Source organism: Octopus bimaculoides, chromosome 3, assembly GCF_046866305.1.
Source record: "Octopus bimaculoides isolate indiv1 chromosome 3, ASM4686630v1, whole genome shotgun sequence".
Classification (NCBI taxonomy): domain Eukaryota; kingdom Metazoa; phylum Mollusca; class Cephalopoda; order Octopoda; family Octopodidae; genus Octopus; species Octopus bimaculoides.
Window position 1 is genome coordinate 50,639,589 of NC_142930.1, and position 24,195 is coordinate 50,663,783.

The following is a 24,195-nucleotide window of genomic DNA, read 5'->3' on the forward strand; positions in this document are numbered from 1 at the left end:
GGTAAGGGAATTTAGGTCAAGATATTGGAGAATTATTAAGAATATATCTATTCGTCTGTGTATTTAGAATAATACAACAAACTAAAGTGCTAAATTTAAAACCATAGAGAACATTAATATTTAAATTAGAATAAGACAAACATTTATAGTTAAATTAGAATAAGATATACATTTATGTAGGGTAGTAGAAGAGAGATATTATTTATAAGAAAACCATAAGAAGAGAAGATATCAATGGCCAAAACAAATCAAAGTGAAAGGGGGGGGGAGAAGAAGGAGAAGGAAAAAAGGGGAGGAATAAAGTTAGAAAATCAGGACTAAACTAAGAGTATTAAAGCTATGGTTTCAGAAATGATAATATGGTAGAAGAGACTTAGAAATAGCTACATAAATAAATGAAGTTGTCATGTTAAATCATAAGGAGAAATTTATTGTGTCGAATGCTTTCAGCGGAGAGTCAAAAAATTGAAATAATGACCCCAAGTCAAAAAGAAAAAAGCGTTAAAGCCCATATGTGGCGAAATAATGCATATACATAGAGGCAGGAAGTACGGCACGGTGGAGGTGTAGTTCAGGGATACATCAACCACCAGGCTGCACTCTGTAATCCCGCTGAAGACGAAGGAGTTTGTTCTTTTACCCACATATCTTGGAAGATGTACTTCCAGGGTGAGGGAGGAAGACATAGCCCCAGAGATAGATGCAGCCTGGTTAGTAGACGCGATCCTGTTAGGCTTGGAGGAGAAAGTGGTAGTCCTCCAAGCCACGTGCACGGCCTATAAGAACTGGCAGGCGCACGGGCTGGAGATACTGATTCACGCTAACCCTGAAGACATTGAAAATATGATTGAAACCATCACTTTGGAAGATGTAGTGCTGAGGGTTAAAATGGGGAGGGGAGAATCCCTAGGTATTACCAATGTAGCCAAAAGGGTCACATTAGGGTTGACTGTCCTTCACCTCTCGCTGACACCAAAAGCAAAAAGGAAACCACACTTCCGCCTCCCCTAGAAACCAACATAGAGACAACATCAAAAGAAGGATGGGAAAAAACAGAAAAGAAAAAAAGGAAGACACAAACTGACAGTGATGAGTCCCACCCATGCCCACTTTGCCACATCTTTCCCCTGCAACCACTTGTCCTTCCCCTACCCCGGCCGACATGGAAAATTCTTGCATGCACTCATAGGTGTCTCAAAATTCCCAACCCCATCCCCGTAAAATAAAAAATAAAAGAAAACAAAGTAACAAAATTATTCATTTTTTATGAATAAACAATTGTTAACCGAAATCAAGAGTTTGGAAAGTACTAAATTGGTAAATGATTGGAACCAAATCCCCATGCATTTGAGATGTGCGATAATCGATACAAGAGGTAAAAAGAAATTGGAGAATTACAAGAAAGTGAAATACTTCGAAGTCAAAATGGAGAAAAATAGAAATACCGTGCATGATAAGTGCTGAAAATTTAAATTTAAACTTTAACATTAACGCTGAAGACTTTGTTAAAAAGTAATCAAAAGTGAAATAACGGCGCCCGGAGGTGGGGATGAGCGTCATCATTACATCTTTCATTTTGCCATTTCACCCTTTCATCCGTTTCACCTACCCACATGTTTGTATTATCTTGTATTGTCCCCTCTGTATTTCGCCCCTTGTGGGTAATAAATAATTCAGAATCATTAGCACGCAGGGTCAGATACTATGCAGCATTTCGTCCGTCATTAGGTTCTGAGTTCAGATTAGGCCAAGGTTGATTTTTGCCTTTCATTCTATCGGCGTCGATAAAATAACTACCACTTGAGCACTGGAGTCGATGTAACCGACTTTCTCCTGCCCCGAAATTGTTGGTCTTGTGCCAAAAATTGGAAACCAATATTTAACGGAGGAGAAACTGTAAACTTGGAGTCTTCATGCTTTTCACAACATTAGTATTCTTTTATTCTCTTACTTATTTCAGTCATTTGAACGTAGCCATGCTGGAGCACCACCTTAAAGGGTTTTAGTCAAAGAAATCGACCTCCAGGATTTATTTTTTGTAAGCCTAGTACTTATTCTATCGGTCTCTTTGGCTAAGTTACGAGGACATAAGCACATCAGCATCGGTAGTCAAGCGATGGTGGAGGTACACACACACACATACACACACACACACACACACACACACACACACACACACACACATACACACACACACACACACACACACACACACACATATAGGCGTAGGAGCGGCTGTGTGGTAAGTAGCTTGCTTACCAACCACATGGTTCCGGGTTCAGTCCCACTGCGTCAAGTGGCTTCTCCTATAGCCTCGGGCCGACCAAAGCCTTGTGAGTGGATTTGGCAGACGGAAACTGAAAGAAGCCCGTCGTATATATATATATATATATATATATATATATATATATATATATATATATGTGTGTGTTTGTCCCCTCAGCATCGCTTGACAACCGATGCTGGTGTGTTTACGTCCCCGTATCTTAGCGGTTCGACAAAAGCGACCGATAGAATAAGTACTAAGCTTAAGAATAAGTCCTGGGGTCGAATTGCTCGACTAAAGGCGGTGCTCCAGCATGGCCACAGTCAAATGACTGAAACAAGTAAAAGAGTAAAAAGAGTATATATATATATATATATACACGACGGGCTTCTTTTCGCTTCCGTCTACCAAATCAACTCATGAGGCTTTGGTTGGGCCGAGTCTATAATAGAAGACACCTGCCCGAGGTACCATGCAGCGGGACTGAACTCAGAAACATGTGGTTGCGAAGGAAGCTTCTTAACACAGTCACATCTGCGCATAGTATTTAAATAATTCCAATCAGAGATCAATATCTATGGTCTCACTTCGCTATTACATAGGCTTATTTCGTTGAAGATATATCCACGGTTAAAAGGTTAATGCTTACCGTTATCTGGAATGAATTCAATATTTGAGTAAACGTATTGTTAGAGTTAACTTTGCCATCAAAACTGGATGAGATTTCTTGAAGAACTTCATTTTCCAAATGGTTTTGCCACTACCAAGTAGAAATTTTAGAATAATATTTACGATTTAATCTTATATCAATATATACATTAAACACAGATACAACAGTACACAAATAAATATATATATGCATATATATATGTTTATACACACACACATATATATATATGTATATATATATATGTATATATATATATATATATATATGTATATATACACACACATACACACACACCCACATATATATATACATATACATATATATGCTTATATTCATATGTATGCTTATATATATACATATATATGCTTATATTTATATAGATAGATATATATTCTTATACACATACATATGTATATATATATATATATATATATATATATATATATATAGATAGATAGATAGATATATATGCTTATATACATATATATATGCATATATATATGCCTATATATATGTATATATATATATATATATATATGCCTATATATATGTATATATATATATGCCTATATACGTATATATAGACAGATAGATGGATGTATATATACATATATATATGCTTATATCCATCCATCTATCTATCTATCTATCTATCTATCTATCTATCTATCTATCTATCTATCTATCTATCTATCTATGCATGTGTATATGCATGTGTGTGTGCCTCTGTGTATGTAGGTTTGAATCTCATATTTTTGTCTTCCCTCTATGTATGTACACACACTTTAAGATTTATCTGTAACTTTAGTGTGGCAAAAAAGAAATATCTTTTATGCTTTCATAATAACACCAATAATGTGAACGAAGTAGTTCAAGCAAACTCACTTTTCACATCACACCTACGAAAAAATCACACACACACAGATACAGACACAGACACATACATACACACACACACACACACACACACACACACACACACACACACACACACACACACACACACACACATGCAACTGAGCGTAAATCACAAAATATTTTATTGAAAGTCTACTCCAGGAAACGGAAAAATGCCTTACCTTATCTTTAAACATGAATCCCATTGTGGCAGATGATACTTGCAATGTGAGCGCCGACGCGATAACGGCGATGTACTGTTTCAAAGATAAATAAAGCAGTTATTTTATAACATATCCATCTATTTCTTAGTGTAGTAATAAATTGTAGTTATTTCAGACAACAGAAAATATATATTTTTTCACTTTTTGATATATTATTTTCACTTATGTACGAGGACAGATTTTCTCCTTTTCTAAGGAGGGTCTTTAGTTGACCGATTAAACTTACTGTTACATAACTCATTGTTCTCGGAGTGATAGAAAGCCATATCAACTCCGGTAGCACTTGAAATCAAAACCTAAACTTGCGAAAACAAGTATCACATTGCAGTTTCACTCATAAACATTAATAACGTTTCGTGAATTTCGACTAAAATGAATAATAATAATAATAATAAAAAAGAAACCCAAAAGCTAAAAATGTCGGTGGATAGGTAGAAGAGTAGTGCTTTAAACTGCCTATTTTCGTTTGCTTTCCTTTCTCAGTTCAATTCTTGGAGAGACTTGATATTTTACTGGCTTAACCAGAGGAGAGAAGTCAACACTCATAACACTTTCAGAAACTCCGTGACTTAAGGAAGGACCTGACTCGAATGTTTGCAAGATAATGAACTCTGCTAAAGGCCCTCAGGGGCCAGATGGTGGTGTAATAACGAGCGACGGGTATGTCTATCGCACAACAGAATCGGTTTCTTCAACGATCTTACACAAAATTTCCATCTACGAAAGTTCTCAAAAACACTTTAATACCCAAAACTATGGCGAATGATGTTTGCACAAAGAGATGAGAATTACGATCGAACCCAAAATTATGTGATTACAAAGAGAGCTTTTTAACCACACAGCCACATCCTGGGACCGATATTATATTGGAGTTAATACGTAAATTGCCTTCTTCGTTTACAAAAAAAGTGCATTATAGTACTGAAATAGAAGATTGGACAAAAACATTAAATAGGCAAATGTCAGATATATATATATATATATATATATATATATATATATATATATATATATATATATATATATATATATATATATATATATATATATATACATGAAGCAAGAGTTGTAAGGAAGCGAACGTATTAGCATTTCTAGTTGAGTAAATGACAAAAACAAAGGAATGAAGAACTACTTAAACAGGCTGAAAGGGACTTATTATTCCTGTTGAACTTGAAAAGAAGTAAGCTTACCAAAGCAGGATAATTAGTGAAAGAAATGTAGCACTAGAAGAAATGTAGTTACATGGACAGTTCCATAGAAACAACAAAATTGCAAAAAATCACGGCTCATGAGATTGGCTCTGAAGTGGAGATTTAAAGAGAAAAACTGAGAGGTTCTTGGTTGTTCTTCAAGACCATGCTCGAGACATTAGTTCAGTGAACAAACATATGTATTCCAGTGCTTCAACAAACATGTACCACCTAACTGATCAGCGAGTGCAAAACATATAGCAGGCTGTAAAATCTTAACTCAGAAAGCAAAATTCATGATAAAATCTGTCTCTGTTTACGCTGGTTACCTTGTAAAAAACTATGGCTGAACCAGAAATGACTCTAAATGAACCTGGTAAACCAAAAGTTCTGTGTGGTTTTGACATCCAGACAGACAGAACCTATGAGCACCGTAAACCATATATCATTAAATATGACTTTTAAGTAGAGCTGTAAAGAATAAGAGGATGCTCAGCAGCAAAAGTGAAAGTAGTATCAGTTATCGGAGCGTTTAGTTCAATTTTTACGAAACTATTATACTCTCTGAAACGGGTGGGCATCAAAACAGATATCTGAGTACTCCAAAAATCGTTCTTTCGACCAACTCACATTCTTAGAAAGGCACTTTCTGTCGAAAGCTTTACGTTAAGGTTTGACAGTTAATATGAAGAAAACCAACAAAAACTAGTATTTAATATCCCGACTGATCAGTGAAATATAATAAAGAATATTGAAACAAATGGTTTCTATAGGTTATTGATCTGCTGAGTGACCACAGTCAACTTCAGTGATTTGCGAGCTATTCAGTATTTTGTCGGTTTTTTTCGGTTTCATCTACTTTTCCTTTCTCGCATCAGACAGCTTAGCAAATAATGATGCTGTTATATATCTTACCACATCTAGAGAAACTTATCTGCCTCTACCATTTGGATGGTATTTCAAACTAACAAAACTCCCACAAAATAAGCAACTGAAAAGAAAAGAAGAGATACTTTCATGCTCTGTGCAGCTTGCTTTTCAACTTGCAGATAGTTCATCTGTTTTTTTCTTGCCAAGAGGATTTCTAGCATCTATGCACAATCCTTATAAAAGTTATTCCTCAAAGCATGATGATATTAGAACTAATATTTAATTCAGAGAAAGTTTGGTTTACAGTTGCACTTTGGCTTACTTCCAACTGTAAGACCCGTAATGGGATATTGTTCTTACATTTGGGACAATACTATATAATATATAATATATATATATATATATATATATATATATATATATATATATATATATATATATATATATATATATATAAAGATGACACTCAAGTACACATGTACAAAACGTAAGTGTAAATAACTGAGTCCATCTGAAAATCGAAACGGTATCATGTGTTGTGAGACCAAATTATTACTGATCAAAGCTTATCGCCAATTAAACCACTCGTACAAATTTAACTCAATCAGATACGTAAAAATAGTTCACAATTTTCAGTTAAGAAAAAGCTCAGGTGAAATAGATGATAGACAATACATCATTTTTGTTATCGTTTTGTTACATTTGTATTGACGAGAATGTTGTCAAAAGACAAAGATATATCAATGAAATATCTTAACGTTTACTAGGTTTTGCAAAACGTAACTTAATACATACGTACATATGTATATAATATATATATATATATATATATATATATATATATATATATATATATATATATATATATATATATATATATATATATATATATATATGTATGTATGTATGAGTTTAACTTCATTTTCTTCTCTGATAAACTGCTTTTGCCAGATGTGTAATGTAATGTTTCTATTGCGAATATTATCAATTTCATCAACTGATTATTTATTCAATTTTGTTGGCGACATCAAATATTCAGTCAAAAACTGCTACTGATTTTATTTAATTAACTGCAAACTTTGATACCATGTGATACAGAGATAGATATTTCGTTTGTTCTTATTCACCTGTGCCACGCACGCACGCACGCATACGCACGCACGCACGGACGCATACGCACGCACGCACGCCCGCCCGCACGCATACGCACGCACGCACGCATACGCACGCACGCACGCACGCATACGCACGCACGCACGTACGCAAATGCACTTTAAATATTGTTATTAGTTTTCAGTCATAGGTCAGATATTGTTGAGAAAATTTATGATCAAAGTCAATGTAATCATGATAGTATCGTTTGCATTATCTACATTTTCTAGTATGTCTTTTCCTTATTTAGTGGAGGCGCAATAGCCCAGTGGTTAGGGCAGCGGACTCACGGTCATAGGTTCGCGGTTTCGATTCCCAGACCGGGCGTTGTGAGTGTTTATTGAGCGAAAACACCTAAAGCTCCACGAGGCTCCGGGAGGGGATGGTGGCGAACCCTGCTGTACTCTTTCACCACAACTTTCTCTCACTCTTACTTCCTGTTTCTGTTGTACCTGTAATTCAAAGGGTCAGCCTTGTCACACTGTGTCACGCTGAACATTCCCGAGAACTACGTTAAGGGTACACGTGTCTGTGGAGTGCTCAGCCACTTGCACGTTGATTTTGCGAGTAGGCTGTTCCGTTGATCGGATCAACTGGAACCCTCGACATCGTAAGCGACGGAATGCCAAACAACAACTTTTCTTTATTTATGCGTTAAAGCTGCAATATATTACAGCTCTCCATGGTTTTATATAATTTGTACAAATTGTTGAACATTTTTAAAAGTTCATTTTTTTCTTTGGAACTTTTTCGATGTTGTTGCTTAGTCCAGGTTACTACTGATGAAACGACATTCCAACTGTAACCAGCCTGTATCTTTTGATATATTGGGCAGTGAAGACGAGTTTATGACACGCAATGGATTTCAAAAAGAATTTAAAAAATATCTCGCTGTTAATTCATATTGAAAAAAGCTTAACTATAAAAATTAAACAGCAATGGTAAATATTTACTGATAAACTTTACAAACACCATAGTTTCGGCTTCAGTCCCACTGCGTGATATCTTCAGCAAGTGTCTTGTCTCATAACCTCGACCGATTAAAGATCACTACTTGTCTTATGAATGTCTTTAGTAGAGTTTACACTGTTGTAAGCATTGAAATCAGGGCCCTCTCTCTCACCTGTCTCGAAGACCATGAAAATGTGTAGGGACATTGCTCTTCTTTTATTGACTAAGTCATAAAAATAGTTAGGGTGTTATATGAGAGCGATTTGATTGATATTGCTGGCATCAGTTCTTCAGAGCTGGCAGGTCTCGTAGCTCCTCTTCTCAAGCACTCCCGACCGTCTTGTCTTTTCATCGCTCGTCACTCTTATCGTGCCTAACATATCTGGTCCTGCATCCACTACTATATCCAGTCCTTCTTCTCTAGAACATCGTTCCACTGGAATTTTCTCTCTACTCATTTCTTTCCTGCAACAGTTTAAACGAAATATTGGCAACACCAAGGTCATCGGTTTGGGTGGGCCAGCAGAATTCTCCAGGTTCATCTGTTATAAAGAGAAGGGCTAAGCGACCATAGAGAGACTCCTGCAGCTTGAGTAAACTTTATATAGCTGATGGAGATATCTGACAATGTTTTTAACCTAAAGTTCAAAGGAAGTTTTGAGGTGGAGGCGGGTGTGTGTGAAATTATAACAAATATAACCCACGTGAATCCAAAGACGCAGTTTTCGTATCACAACATAACTGGCATTAAAATGACAGTGCAGAAGGTTTGGGAATTATAACAAAAATGTGGCTCACGTGAATTGTTACAAAAGTATGACCCAGGTACATCCAATGATAATTATCAAACCACAATAAGATTGACGTTAAATATTATTCTTATATAATACTTTGTAGAGGTAAAAAGGAAAACCTGGAAGGAAATGGATAGAACTTCTGGTTCATGCTTATTGAGTACTCCCTGATTGGCTCACAGGTGTGATGGCTTTTTTCTCTGTCATTTATTGCTTCTACTGTGACTCTCTTCTTCTAAACAATTAAGTTGCATCCAACTCCAACATTGTCTTTCCGCCCCTTTTCTCTTGTCATACAAAGTAGATCAGCCAAGCCTGCCAGCCCTACTCGATTAAACATTTTACTGAATCATTCATTCTCAGGACTGTAGCCCCGATAATGTTGTTGTTGTTTAGTCTTATGTTGGTCTGATTACGTAGACCTAATGTCAAAAACAATCGAGTTCATACAGATTTAAATTTGCAGGAATCGAAACTATTAGATCGATCACAACACTTTGAGAAGACTCAGAGAAATCACAGACACATTACTTTTCTAACTTCTTTTTCTGTCTTATCTATAAAAACCAAAGTGTATGCTAATCAATGCTTCAAGGTTGCAATATATTCCAGAATAACGTTGCTCTCGTACAATTTTTTTTCTTTTAATGTATTCCGAAATTTAGATGATGATGATTTTATTTAGATCTAAATTAGCACTAATCGACCTATTATCAAAGGAATTCTAGCCGTTGCCATCCAGTCTATATACATGAAACAGTGATGGCGAGTCTATGAACTCGCTTCAGGAGTGGCATGTGAGCGATTTTGAAAAAAAATCTCCCTGTAACATTGTTATAAAAAAACTCATCTACCGGTTGCATCATATATATTTACCCATTATTCACTTTATCATAGAATAAAAAATTTACAGGCTGATATATTTATTGACAATATTTTACACACACACAGACACAGACACAGACACAGAGACACAGATACACACACACATACACACAGACACACACACATATATGTGTGTGTGTATATATATATATATATACATATTCTTTATTCTTTCTTTTATTATTTTACTTGTTTCAGTCATTTGACTGCGGCCATGTTGGAGCACCGCCTTTAGTCGAATCAAATCGACTCCAGGACTTATTCTTTGTAAGCCTAGTACTTATTCTATCGTTCTCTTTTTGCCGAACCGCTAAGTTACGGGGACCTAAACATACCAGCATCGGTTGTCAAGCGATGTTGTGGGGACAAACACAGATACACAACATATACACACATACATATATATATACATATATATGACGGGCTTCTTTCAGTTTCCGTCTACCAAATCCACTCACAAAGCTTTGGTCGGCCCGAGGCTGTAGTAGAAGACACTTGCCCAAGGTGCCACGCAGTGGGACTGAACCCGGAACCATGTGGTTGGTAAGCAAGCTACTTACCACACAGCCACATATATAAAGCGACGAGTCCACAAAATCGCTAGCACGCCGAGCAAAATGCATGACGGCGTTTCGTCCTAAGTTCAAATATTTTTTTACGTTCTAAGTTCAAATTTCGCCGAGGTTAACTTTGCCTCTGATCCTTTTGAGATCGATGAAATGAGTACCAGTTGATCACTAGAAACGATGTAATTGACTTACATCTTCCCCTGAAATTTCTTGTTTTTCGCCTATATTTTACATATACTTACAATTCCAAATGGCCACATTTTGTTTTCGCCATACACCTTAATCTTTTCTCAACTGAAGTGCATGACTTATGTTTAAATAGTGGGTAAATGTATATGCCGCATCCAGAGTAAGAATTTACGTAAAACTTAAGTCAAATGCATGTAACCCTTCAACAAGTTTATTTAAGAAATGAGAATTTAATGTTCCGGAAGAAAAAGTTTCGCCATCACTGATTTAGGATTACATCGTTGAATATTTCTTTATTTTCAGATGATAAGGTATGATTTGGGGAGGTTTTGTACGTTTGAAATAAAGTTAATTTTAGTAAAAATGTTTTCAAAAAATACAAAATTGTGCATATTAAAACTGGCATTCAATTATTTTCATATTTACATTTGAAATGACATTGATATTAAGTTGTTAATAATTTTACCATTGTTAAAAAATATGAAGTTGAATACCATCAAGAATACTACATTTTAACCTCTCTCTCAAAAATACTAATAGATAATTGTTACAATATTTTGATTACATAAGGCAAATGTAAGTTTTGTGCTATAGCAAAAAAAAAAAGAAAAAAAGAAAGACTTTAAAATGGGGGAGATGTTAGACATACTTCGGAGGGTTTTAAAGAATAAAAGACGTAGAATGTATAAATGTCATTTTAAATTTTACAAAACCTTTAATCTGTTTTTCTTTTCCAATACATATGTTGAAGTAAAATATATTGAAAGAGCGTGAATATGAATATATAAAAAAATATAGATTATTTCTTTGGGGATTGTAATTGTCAATATGTGAAGTGAAATAAAGTCTTAGCATAATTATAAAGTTCTGGAATTTAACCGGGAACTTATATTATTCGACGTTGAAAAATGATCTGAATAATAAGGAATAGTTCGATATCTTGTATAGTCAACAAAAGAGAAGAGAATTACTTTACAATAAGTCTGAAAATAGAAAGCGTCTCAGACTTTCTGTGCTAGAAACTATTTGATATGCTTCGGATATGCATAATATGGTTTGTTGGACTAAGTACACGGGTTGCTAGCATGGATTAATTTCTACTTTATGTCAAAGATTAAGAATTAAGACTCCATATGTATATTGATACACTTGTATACATGGAACTTAGGTAGTTCCAAAATGAATGAAAATCTTTGGAATATCGGGTTCTATTGGTTATAAAATTTCGTATGTAAAAATTTTTGGCTGTGATTTTTTTTCCAGTTTAGTTTCGTGCAACCACAAAATATCGTATTTAAAAGGTTGGGATGGAAGTACTGCCTCTTACTTGGAATTTTGGTGGTTCCAAAATGAATGAAAATCTTTGGAATATCGAGTTCTATTGTTCATAAAATTTCGTATTTTTGTATGTAATATTTTTTCTAGTTTAGTTTCGTGAACCACAAAGTATCGTATTTAAAAGGTTGGGATGGGAATCCTGTCTTTTACTTTTTTCCAAGATAATATTGATGCAGATTGTTAAAATAAAAACAAAAATTAAAGAAATTTAGATTAATAAATTATAAATATCTCCCTCAGGATATACTGTTACAATAATTTGGGAAAGAATTGTTTAAAATGATAGACACTATTAAATTTCGAGAATAATCGAACCGATTCCCGAACGACATAAAATGTATGCTAAGAAGATTTTATGGCAGTAAAAATATATTTGTCTCTTCTGATAAAAAGAAAACCCTTTACTAAATAAATAAGTTTATTTACAGTAAATTTCGTTGTAATCCTATTACCGACAACTATGTATGTATGTTTGTATGTATGTATGTATGTATGTATGTATGTATGTATGTATGTATGTATATATATATATATATATATATATATATGTATATATTTACATGACAGCTTTTTTAACCGTACAAAACGTAAGGCCGAAGAGAAGAATAAGACTGTTAACGAGTTATCATCGAAGACAGTTTATCTAAGTTCATTTTACTTCTATTTCTAGTTTTGATACTTCTTAAAGCATCGTTAATTTACTTGTTTTTCTTTACAATTAATTTCAGTGAATGAAATACTCCTTTAAGTTTACAAACGGTGGTAAGCCACTCCACCGTCAGACATCATGGTCTACCACAGAATTGTCTTCATCGTAAACATCGTGCAGGGCCGCTTACAGAGAACGAGCCATCACGACCATTATCATTTATTACCTTTTGGTTCCAGCTCCCAATGATCTTATTGTTTGTGATTCTGTCACGATGTTAACGCAAAAGAGGAATGATGCCTAATTACAGTCAGGCATCGTGACTTATCTCAGAATTGCCTTTATCGTAAACATTGTGCAGAGCCGCTTACAGAGAACGAGCCATCACGATCATTATCATTTATTAACTTTTGGTCCCAGCTTCCAATGTTCTTATTATTTGTGATCCTGTCACGACACTAACTCAAAAGAAGAATGGAGTCTAATTACATTGATTTAAATAAAATCTCTGCAATTTTACGATATTGTTGCTCTATTGCGACACCCGAGGCACCTTCTTACAATTATATGGACTGAGCATTTGGCAGTTAACTTTCTTGTTGACATAACTGTCCAGTTGTCCGACTGACCCAGCCTCCCACACCGTTTTGTTAAAATACTATTTTAATAACATCGTACAAATAACAGCATACCATACCTTTATCCCTTCACTTACTGAAGTCATTGGACCGTAAAGGTGATGGGGGCGTTTTTAGCAAATTATTTTGACTTTAGGACTTTGTCTAGTACTTATTTGATCGACCTGGAAAGACTAAGTTTAGGGATTAAATTGACCCCAGTTCTTGGGTGTAGCTTATTCTATCGATCGTCATCGAAGAACACGGGGTGTAAAGTCGACTCAGACGACATTTAAACCTATGATGAGAAGAAAGGTAACTAAATACTGATAAAATAGTTTGTCTGGTATTCTGGCATTTCTGTCATTCACATTACTTAGAATATTTCAGTAAGTAAAAATGGATTTTAGTCTGTTTCAACGTTGAGTATTTATTTGTATCAACAAGAACCAGGTGATTATTTATTTAGGGTGTTAATGACTGAACAGGCGTAATCTTAACATCATACTCAGAGAGAATCAGCACGACACAGTCATTTGACTGCAGCCATGATGGGGCACCGCCTTTAGTCGAGCATATCGACCCCAGGACTTATTCTTTGTAAGCCTAGTACTTATTCTATTGGTCTCTTTGTGCCGAACCGCTAAGTTACGGGGACGTAAACACACCAGCATCGGTTGCCAAGCGATGGTGGGGAACAAACACAGATACACAAACATATACACGCACATGCATATATATATATATATATATATATATATATATATATATACATATACATATATACGACAGGCTTCTTTCACTTTTCGTCTACCAAATCTACTCATAAGGCTTCGGTCGGCCCGAGGCTATAGTAGAAGACACTTGCCCAAGGTGCCACGCAGTGGGACTGAACCCGGAACCATGTGGTTGGTAAGCAAAAATCTATTTAATTATTATTGGCTATTTTATTTTGAATTATGTATGAGATCGTAAATAGTATCCCAGCAGCATCTCTAAAAATATGTAACCATAACTTAAACTAAAACATGAGAAAAATCGTTTCACGTTTTGGCACAAGGCCAGCAATTTTGGGGTGAGCCTAAGTCGCTTAAATTGCCATTTTCGCAACTTTCAACCACCTTTCAATAAACTCACTCGAGAACAACACTGCCCTCTTCATTTTCAATTTCCTTTTGAAATGAAACTTGAAGAATCAGTGAGAGCTCCACCAAAGAGGAACGTATCCGTTCGCATCGCTTTCAGCCTTGTCCACCAAAGAACCTTTTTCGCCACATCACCAGGCACAGGAAAACTGCGATGCTTGCTCGATTGAAGGAGGGTGGTAGTGCGATCATTACTACAGACTCGGCCGACAGACGGATCCGTCCCACGTATACACATAGACATATACAAACGCATGTATGCCATTGTTCAGTTTTATTTCAAGATTTCTTGCCAATAGAGAAAGAGTCGGTTTCTAACTTAGATCCAAGACTCCTCCATTGAAATTTCAACATCAACAACAGGCTATGTATGTATGTATGTATGTATGTATGTATGTATGTATGTATGTATGTATGTATGTATATATAACAAAATCATTTTAAGTGTAAGCCCTAAAGTAGATAGAGCTATAAATAATAGAATATAAATTATTCGGTTAAAAATCTTTGGATAGCAAAAAAAAAATAAAAAAAGAAAGGCAAAGGCTATCTGCTGCAGCTTCAGCCTTTTATTCATGCTAAGATTTTTAACGTAGTACATTACATGGTATTATTTATTACTTCATCCACTTTCAGACATTTCTTTAAAATGATTTATTTAATATTTACTCGAAGGTTCTGTATTTTTCGCGATGCAAGTCTACGCACACGCGCACACCTTCAAATGGAAGCAACGAAAACCTTTGAGGGAGAAATAGATATATTAGATAGGTAGATATATAGATAAATGGATGGATAGAACATTTGAGCGAGAGACAGACAGACAGATAGACAGACAAACAGGCAGAGAGAGAGAGAAACACTCACAGAGACAGACAGACAGAAAGATAGATAGATAGATAGATAGGTTTCTTTATTAGCCACACAGGGCTCAACACAGAGGGGACAAAATACAAATGTAGAGTTTTTCTTTTCGAGGGGGTCGAAAACAAAGCAGAAAAAAAACAAAAGTGGGGACAACGATGAAAAAAAAAACAAAAACAAAAAAAAAAAAAACATCGCAAAACGTTTGGGGTATTTACAAAAAATACGAAATAATACAAAAAATTCCCAATAAATGGGGAGGTTATCCGTGGAAAGAAAAACCTACGAAAAGACCACGGTAACCTCGGTCTTTAGCGTCACAGTTTGTTAAATAAAATTTCTTTGTTTACAAAATTTTAAAACGTTTTATAGAATCATGGTCAAGGTGGCTTCGTCATTTATACGTGCCATTCTTGCTACATGTATCCATCTTTTTTCGAAACATTTGCTAGACAACACTTGCCTCTCTACTCTCACCTTCCTTTTCAAGTGATACTTGAAAAAGTTGATGAGAGATTGACCAGAGAGGAAAGTATTTGTCTCTAATCCTTTCAGACGCGTCCACCAGATGCATTCTTTGGCCATAGCCACAAGTACGATAAATACAGCTCTTCCTTCCCGTTTAAAGGAAGGAGGCGTGACGATATTGACGATAGACTCGGTTGATAAACCGACTCGTCCCACACGCGACAGCAGTCGTTCGACATAAGCCCACAGCTCCGAAATGGTTGGACACTGCACGAGTGCGTGCAGAACGGTTTCATCGCTCTGACCGCATCTCGGGCAGGTCGGCCCCACATTTCGCGAGCCGTGTCTATAGAGCTTATCCCGAATGGGTAGCGCCTCTCGGTAACACTGCCAGGCCAGGGATCTCTGGAAGTTGTCCATAGGTCCCGGCCCGAAAGTCGTCCTGAACAGGCGGGTCAGGTATTCCTCGTCGACGCCCAGGTTCGCCCCGAGATCGTCGTCGTACCTGCCCTCCACTAATCCCCTATAGAATGACTTCGTTGTGATGCAGCCGCTCAAGGTCGACCCGGGACGGCAAAGTTGTTGCAGAGCAACGCGACACTCACGGTGCCATTCGCCATTCCTCGGCCTCTTTTTGATCCACGACTGCAGCTCGGTCATGGAGACGAGCTGCGGGAAAGCGCGTCGCACAAACGGCGACCACACCTGCTCACCGTCGTCTACGTAGAGCCGGAGATGTCGCAGTCTCAGCGCATGTCTGCGCATCATCAACCACGGCATGCCCAGCCCTCCTTTCAGCGGGTGTTGGCAACAAACGGATCGCCTCACCATCGGAACGCTTCCTTTCCACAAAAAGCGGAAGAGGATGCGCTCCATTTCGGTGATGGCGCGATCGGGACAAGGCACGACGGTCAGGCGGTATTCGATGACGGACGCGATGTACGCGTTCGCCACCTCCGCCCGACCTTTTAGGGACAGCTTCCTCTCGGACCATTGCCGGCAGAGAGTGGCCACCCTACTCGTTATCTCGTCCCAGTTCTTCTCCGTTTGCAGGTCCGGACCGAACCAGACTCCGAGCAACTTGACCGGACCGTCCGTCCAGCGTCCCACTACTGAGGCGCTGCCGGACGGTATGGGCTTGCTTCTCCAGGTGCCGAGCAGCAAACCCACCGACTTATCCCGGTTGATTTTCGCTCCCGTCACCGCTTCGTAGTCTTTCAGCGTCTCGCCGACAAGCTCGATGTGCTCGTGGCTAGACGCTATGACGGTGACGTCGTCCGCGTATGCCGACACGCTCGTCCCGCACCCCAGTTCTCGCGGGATGCCCCTCAGCGTCGCCAGCTTCCGCAGTAGTGGCTCGAGAGTCAATACGTACAGGAGCGGCGACAGGGGGCATCCCTGACGAACCGAACGTGCAATGTCGAAGGGTCCCGATAGACGTCCATTGACGCGAACAACCGAACGGATGCCTGTGTACAAGGCAGCCATCCAGCCGCGGAAAACGGGACCGAAGCCGGCCGCTTCGAGGACGGCCTCCAAATATCGATGGTCTACCCTATCGAAAGCTTTGGATTGATCCAAATTGATCAGGGCCCCACCCATGCCAGGTTCCTTAACTACCCTCTCTATGATGTAGCGCATCAGATGGAGGTTGTCATGGATGCTCCGGCCCGGCACGGCGCACGTCTGCTCCGTGCCGACCAGTTTCTCGATGACAAGCGCCAACCGCTTGGCTAACACCTTGGCCAAAATTTTCATGTCTGCATTGAGCAGAGTGATGGGCCTAAAGTTATCTATGGCGTCCCCCTTGTTTGGATCTTTCTTCAGCAGCGTTACCGCTCCTCGGCTCACAAAACCGGGAATGCTCCCGTTCTGCTGCCAGTTGCAGTACACGACCGCCAAGACTTCTCCAAACAAGTCTGGCATACAGTTGTAAAGCTCGTAGGGCAGACCATCCAAACCCGGAGATTTGTCCGTCGAGCAACCCGCCATCGCGTCCCTCACCTCCTCCGCCGTGATGACCCCTTCGCAGCACTCCGCCTCTCTTGCCGAGAGTCGTGGCAAGCTGTGCAGGTAGGCACTAAAGTCCACCCTGCCTTCTCGCTCGCCACTCCTCCCGAACAGTCGGGCAAAATGCCGCTGAAACGCCTCGCACATCTTGCTCGGCTCGAGCAATTCGCGCCCCTGTTCGTCTACCAGAGACCGGATGGTGGCTCTGTTACCCCGCTGCGCCTCCGCCACCCGGGCCTCTCGTGCGGCTCCAACACCTTCATTCCTCAGAGCACGCATCCTTGCCCTGACAGCACACCCTTCGTGTTTAGCATTGAAGTGTTGGTCGAGGGCCAACCTCGCCGCTAAAACGTCGGATGCGATGCCACTTCGCAATGCCTCTTCTAACTTTATCACTAGCTCCCCCTCTTCTCTGTTCCTCTCTACAGCTAGTGCCCTGCTATACCTTATTGCTTCCGCCCTCACTGCTCTCTTGAGGGCAAACCACCATTTGTTGTTGACGATGGCTCCCGTCAAAGCCCTCTTTACTAACGTGCTAATCCGGTCTCTGAAAACCTGTCTCGACGGGAAAGACGCGTTTAGTTTCCAGTAACCGGGACCCTGCCTATGTGCTTTATCTATGTCTAGCGTACACGTCACAAGTTTGTGATCCGTGTAGCTGACTATGTGGAACTGTGGACATCCTAAACTATCTCTATCTCTTGTCCTACACACTATCCTATCTAGATACGATCTCGACGACCCAATGCGGTTGCTCCAAGTCCACGTTGGCACATTTGGGTGGTCGAGTCGGTATCTGTCAGACAACTGGAAGCGTCTGAGCAGGTCTATGAGGCCTTTGCATCCCCTTCTAGTTTTGTCACTCCCCACGTAGTCTAGATGCGTGTCCAAGGTAGCATTCCAATCCCCCACTAAAAGTAAGGGACGAGACGTTCCCAGGAATACTTCTAGACGTCGAAAGAAGTCTGACCGACCTGTTAAAGGAGGCACATAAACTGCCAGCAACCGAAAAGCGCCTCCATCGCTGCCGTCCACATCTAGGACAACCAGTCTACCCTCCGGGTCCGTAAATATCGTCTTTACTTGGAGATCCAGACTCTTGCGAAAAAGAACCGCCGTGCCACTACCGCCCATCCTCGGCAGACAGGGAGAAAAATAAATGTTAAACTGTCCGCCAAACATGGACTTTAGGGCCCGCGGTTCATGGAGTCTGGTCTCACTAATGGCTATGATATCCAAATTGTGTGACTTGATGTCATTTAAGAGGTACCCTTGTTTCCAAGGGGACCCTAAGCCACGCACATTCACACAACCAATCTTCACCATGATTCTATTTATACGTGTGCTTTAAAGCACAAAACAAAAGAACAGAGTGTTACTTGCCGTTAGAAAGTTTTGTTTCCTCCTTGGATTTTTCACCAAGGAGGCTATTGTACAATTTCTTGCACAAATATTTCTGGAATCCCCCTACCGAGTTGGGGTAGAGGGATTTTATTGTGTTGTGTAATGCTGGTGTTACATGAATAATTTTAATGTGTTTTGGCGGTGTTGTACGTGGGTGGTTGTTGGTTTTGATATCGTTATTTGTGATGTTTGTTTTAGAGTTGATGTAATTCATCAACTCTGTGTTTGTACTGTCTATTGCTGTTAGCATTGTTTTTTTTATATTACTATTGGTGTTAGTAGTATTTTCGGGAGATGTGAATCTCCCTGCTTTGTTTGTGTTTGCATTTTGTTTTGTTTTCTTCTTACTGCGCTTCCTCTTTCCTTTCGTAGCTATTTTCCACTCCTCCCCACTCTCTTCATCGGATGATGGGAGATCTGAGGAGTCAGAAAGAGGTAACGGCAAATTTTGTGCGTCTGTGTGTGTTTCTGTGAATGTTTGTGTTGCTGTTTTTATTGATGTTGGCTCCTTGTTATTTATGTGTGGTGTATGTGATATGGGGGAGGGAGAGGCAGTCTTGGAATTTTCTTTTTTTTCTTCTGTTTTTGCAGTTTCTGTTGTCTTTTCTGTTGTGGTTATTGCTGATATTTCTGTTGTTGTTTTTTGCGTTGCTGGTGGTGTTGGTAGTAAAGTTTTTCTGTTGGGGGTATTTGGTAGTTGCTTCTGTTGTTGTTGTTGTTGTTGTTGTTGTTGTTGTTGTTGTTTTTGTTTAGCGGCCAGAGGGCAGTCCTTTTTCAGATGTGCTTCGCTGTTGCATAGGTAACAGCGAGGTCGCCTGCCCTCTACCACCACATACAGCTTGTGGTCCTCTGCCAATCTAATGTTTGGAGGAATTTTCTGTGAAGCCTCCTCCGTGATGTGGAGAAGGATTTCCAGATTTTTCCCTCCCCAGTTCTTTTCCTCTCCGACCGTAATCTCCAAAATATTTGCCTCCTCCATTTCCAGGCACACGGCCGATATCAGCCATTGGGTGTCCACCTCCGATGGCACATTTTTTATCATAACTTTGGTCACTCTCTGTCCTAGATAACTCGGTATCATTACCAAGTCATCTGTGCGGAGAGAGAGTGTCGAAAATTGTTTAGCTAAATTTTCATCCAGAAACCTTACTTGCACCGTTCCAAATTTCCTTCCCCAGGTGACATGATTCTGATAAGGCCAAATTTTTCTAAGACAAACTTCAATTTTATCTGTGCTAACATTTTCTACACGTCTGGTTTTTGTGTTTACCAGTTTATAAATGATGCACTTTTTGTTTTTCATTTCTATAATATCTTTTGGGATGTTTATTCTGACATCATCTCCTTCTTTCGTAAGAAGGGATTTTGTGTCTTTTATTTGTTTTTGTGTGAATGTCACTGTTGTTCTTTTTTCCTTTAGAGCATTTGCGAAATTTGTTTTTGTTGTGCTGGCGGACATGTTCTTCTGGATATTTTTGTTTATGTTGGTGTATGTACTGCCTGGTTCAAAGGTGGTGGTAGTGGCAGCAGAGTTTGTTGAACAGGTGATGGTGTCATTGCTGACGGCCGATAACTTTACTTCCTTGTTGTTGCTGTTGTTGTTGTTGTTGTCGTTGTTGCTGTTGTTGTTGTTGTTGTTGTTGTCGTTGGTGGTGGTGATGATGGCGTCAGCAGCAGTGGTGCTTACGTCAGAGACATCTGTGACGGTTTTCACGCATGGTTTTGTAACCTTGGTTACAGTTTTGTTTTTGTTGTTGGTGTTGGTGGTGGTGGTGGTGGTGGTGGTGGTGGTGAGAGGGCTGTTAGTAGCTGTACTCACAGTCTTTGTGACGTTTATAGCAACTGCGTTCCTGTCACTGCATGAGCACGCGCTATTCTGTTCTTTTTTCTCTTCTGGCATCTGAAGCCTCGGGAAATGCTTGTCAAAAGAACAAGACAAGCGTTCCAAAATTATGTTTCTCGACATTTTTCAAATGTCAGGAAGGAAATTTTTGTATTTTGCTAGGGCCGAAACTGCCCCTGGGGGTCAATTCCTGCCCTTGAAAATACACACAAATGAAGCCTAGGTGCTTCGCAACAAAATTATTTAAAAATTCCAACAAAATGTGGACAGTAAAAGGTCAAATAAACGTTTACCTTCGCAGCCGATGTGACAGCACGTCCGTGAGAAGAGATAGATAGATAGATAGATAGATAGATAGATAGATAGATAGATAGATAGAGATAAGAACAGATAACAGAGAAAGGAACTCACCGTATTTGACGGTTCGGCTACAATATTTATGGATGCCCTTCCTTCTGTATGTGCAGGTATGTGGGCGTACATGTGCACATTTGTATATCTCTAGTTATATATGTATGTGTATAAGTATATGTATGCATGTGAAGGCGTGTAGCCTAGTGATTAGGATGTTGTACTCATGATCGTGAGACCGTGGTTTCAATTTCTGAACCGAGTGGTACGTTGTGTTCTTGGGCAAAACTCTTCATTTCATGTTGCTCTGCGACCACTTCGAGATATGATATGCAGCGCACTATACACCTGTACATGCAATGTCGATTTCATTGAGGAAGTAAGCTCTAGCGAGCAGCATAAACATTTGATCACTGTAAACAAATCATCTGCGTAGGCGAGGCTGTGTGGCAAGAAGTTTGTTTCATAGCCACATGGTTTCTGATTCAGTTCTACTGTTTGACACCTTGGGCAAGTGTCGTCTACTGCAACTTCGGGCCGACCAAAACCCTGCGAGTAGATTTTGTAGACGAAACTGAAAGAAACCCGTCACATATGTGTGTGTGTCTATGTGCGTGTGCGTATATATATATATATATATATATATATATATATATATATATATATATTATAATAATATTAGGGACAAGATCCAAAATTACAGGTAAAAAACTCAATTAAAATCAATTTATAAAAAAATTAAAAATTAAATTGAGCCTTATAGATAAACTATATATAAAATATATAGTTTTAGGGAAAATAACCAATTTTCAAGAACTCATCGATGAAAATCCACTATCACATATAGAAAAATTAATAATTAAAAGCACAATAAATGAGTATAATATAAAGTAAAGTAAATATCATAAGATAAATATAATATTATAATATTAGTAAAGTAAATATCATAAGATAAATATAATATTATATTATATTATATTTATTTTATGATATTTACTTTACTTTATATTATACTCATTTATTGTGCTTTTAATTATTAATTTTTCTATATGTGATAGTGGATTTTCATCGATGAGTTCTTGAAAATTGGTTATTTTCCCTAAAACTATATATATATATATATATATATATATATATATATATATATTGTTGTACTTGGGGATGGTCATATTGCCAGTTTAGCCAATAAAAACACACGCACTGTATATTTGGTGTTAATTTGCTTCAGCTTTATATTACATTAATCTTAATCTTATTTCGGCCAGAGTTCTTTCGTCACACTTCTGTGACCTCATCAGTGGTCCTTTGTTTCCTTCTTTCTTATGTGTGTCTCACCTTGCTAACTATCAGCCATTTTGTATTTTGTATTCCTATTGTATGTGTCTACGCATGCGTGTCCTTCAATGTGTCTATGTCTTTTGTAAGTGCATGTGTGTGTATGGGGAGTGTCTGTATCACCTATATTCTCTGTTAATACGTGTTCGTTTGTATTTGTTCTTATTTATATATATATATATATATATGTGTGTGTGTGTGTGTGTGTGTGTATGTGTGTGCGTGCGCGCGCGCGCGCGCGTGTGTGCGTGTGTATGTATGTGTATATATATATATATATATATATATATATATATATATATAATACTTTAATATGTATATATTAATAATTTAGAGAAGAACCACCAAGATGCAATCCAAACAATGAAGGAGATCAGACACCATCAAGTATATTAAATTATACGAGAAACTCTTAGAGAAGGAAATAAATAAAAAATATAAAATAGTCCCGGATAACAGCCTTTATAACATAAATAAGGCATCGAAATCAATAATGATGAGATACGAGTTAGATAACAAAGCGGAACCATATGAACCCATGCACCCTAGGATTACTTAAAAGGACTACAAAGATAATTTTTACTCAGACCCAAAAGTTAGACTCGTATGCTCAAACAAATCTGCTATAGGCAAATTAAGTAAGATAATTTTAGATAAATATATCTAAATAATTTGAATTACCCCAAGCTTTGGACTAGCACCAATGATACCTTAAAATGGTTCAATAATATTAAAGATAAAAATAGACATAAATTCATCCAAATAAATATAGATAATTATTATTCTTCTATTAATGAGATCATTCTTAATAAGGCACTTATATATGCAATCAATAAGGTTGAGATGACGTATGATGAGGTGAATGTAGTAAAAAGGGCTAGAAAATCGCTAATTCGATATAACATTAAAATATGGGCGAGAAAAGATACTAGGGACAACTTCGATATATACCTATGGGGGCACCCGATTCCTCTCAGGCAACAGACATAGTAGGCATGTATTTATTATCCGAACTTAAACTAGAAAACTTAAAGTTAGTAGGTCGTTTATATAGGGATGACCTTTTATTAATAACTAAGGATTGCACCAACAGAACTCTAGAATTATATAAGAAGAAAATATATAGTTTTTTTCAAAAGAAATGGATTGAGCATTACCATATATAATGAGCACTACATTGCTAATTATTTAGATGTTAATCTTAATTTGATAACAGGTATAACTCAACCTTTCCATAAAAATAATGAAAACCTTAGATGCATTAATGCTAAGAGTAACCACCCACCCGCGATTAAAAAATCGTTAACATGTAATATAGGAAAAAGAATATCGCTACTTTCGTCTAACTATGAAGTTTTCCATAAACATACACCTTATTATAATGAAGCACTTCGTAAGGCGGGGTATAATAATAATATATCATTTTTTAATAATAATTCTAGCTATACCTTTAATATAAAAGAATATAATAATAAAAACAATACATATGTTTTTTATAATAACAAACATAA

General features: G+C 38.0%; 1 protein-coding gene across 3 annotated transcripts in view; it reads right to left on the bottom strand.

The window, feature by feature from the left end:
- LOC106879221 (tetraspanin-18) overlaps window positions 1-24,195 on the bottom strand; it is a 139,359-nt gene that overhangs the window by 19,569 nt on the left and 95,595 nt on the right. For all 3 annotated transcript variants that reach the window (XM_014928700.3, XM_014928701.3, XM_014928699.3), the window contains exons 4-5: window positions 4,016-4,090; window positions 2,916-3,026 (exon numbers count right to left, since the gene is read on the bottom strand). In XM_014928700.3, the coding sequence (XP_014784186.1) occupies window positions 2,916-3,026; window positions 4,016-4,090 (186 nt within the window). The remainder of the gene's footprint in view (window positions 1-2,915; window positions 3,027-4,015; window positions 4,091-24,195) is intronic.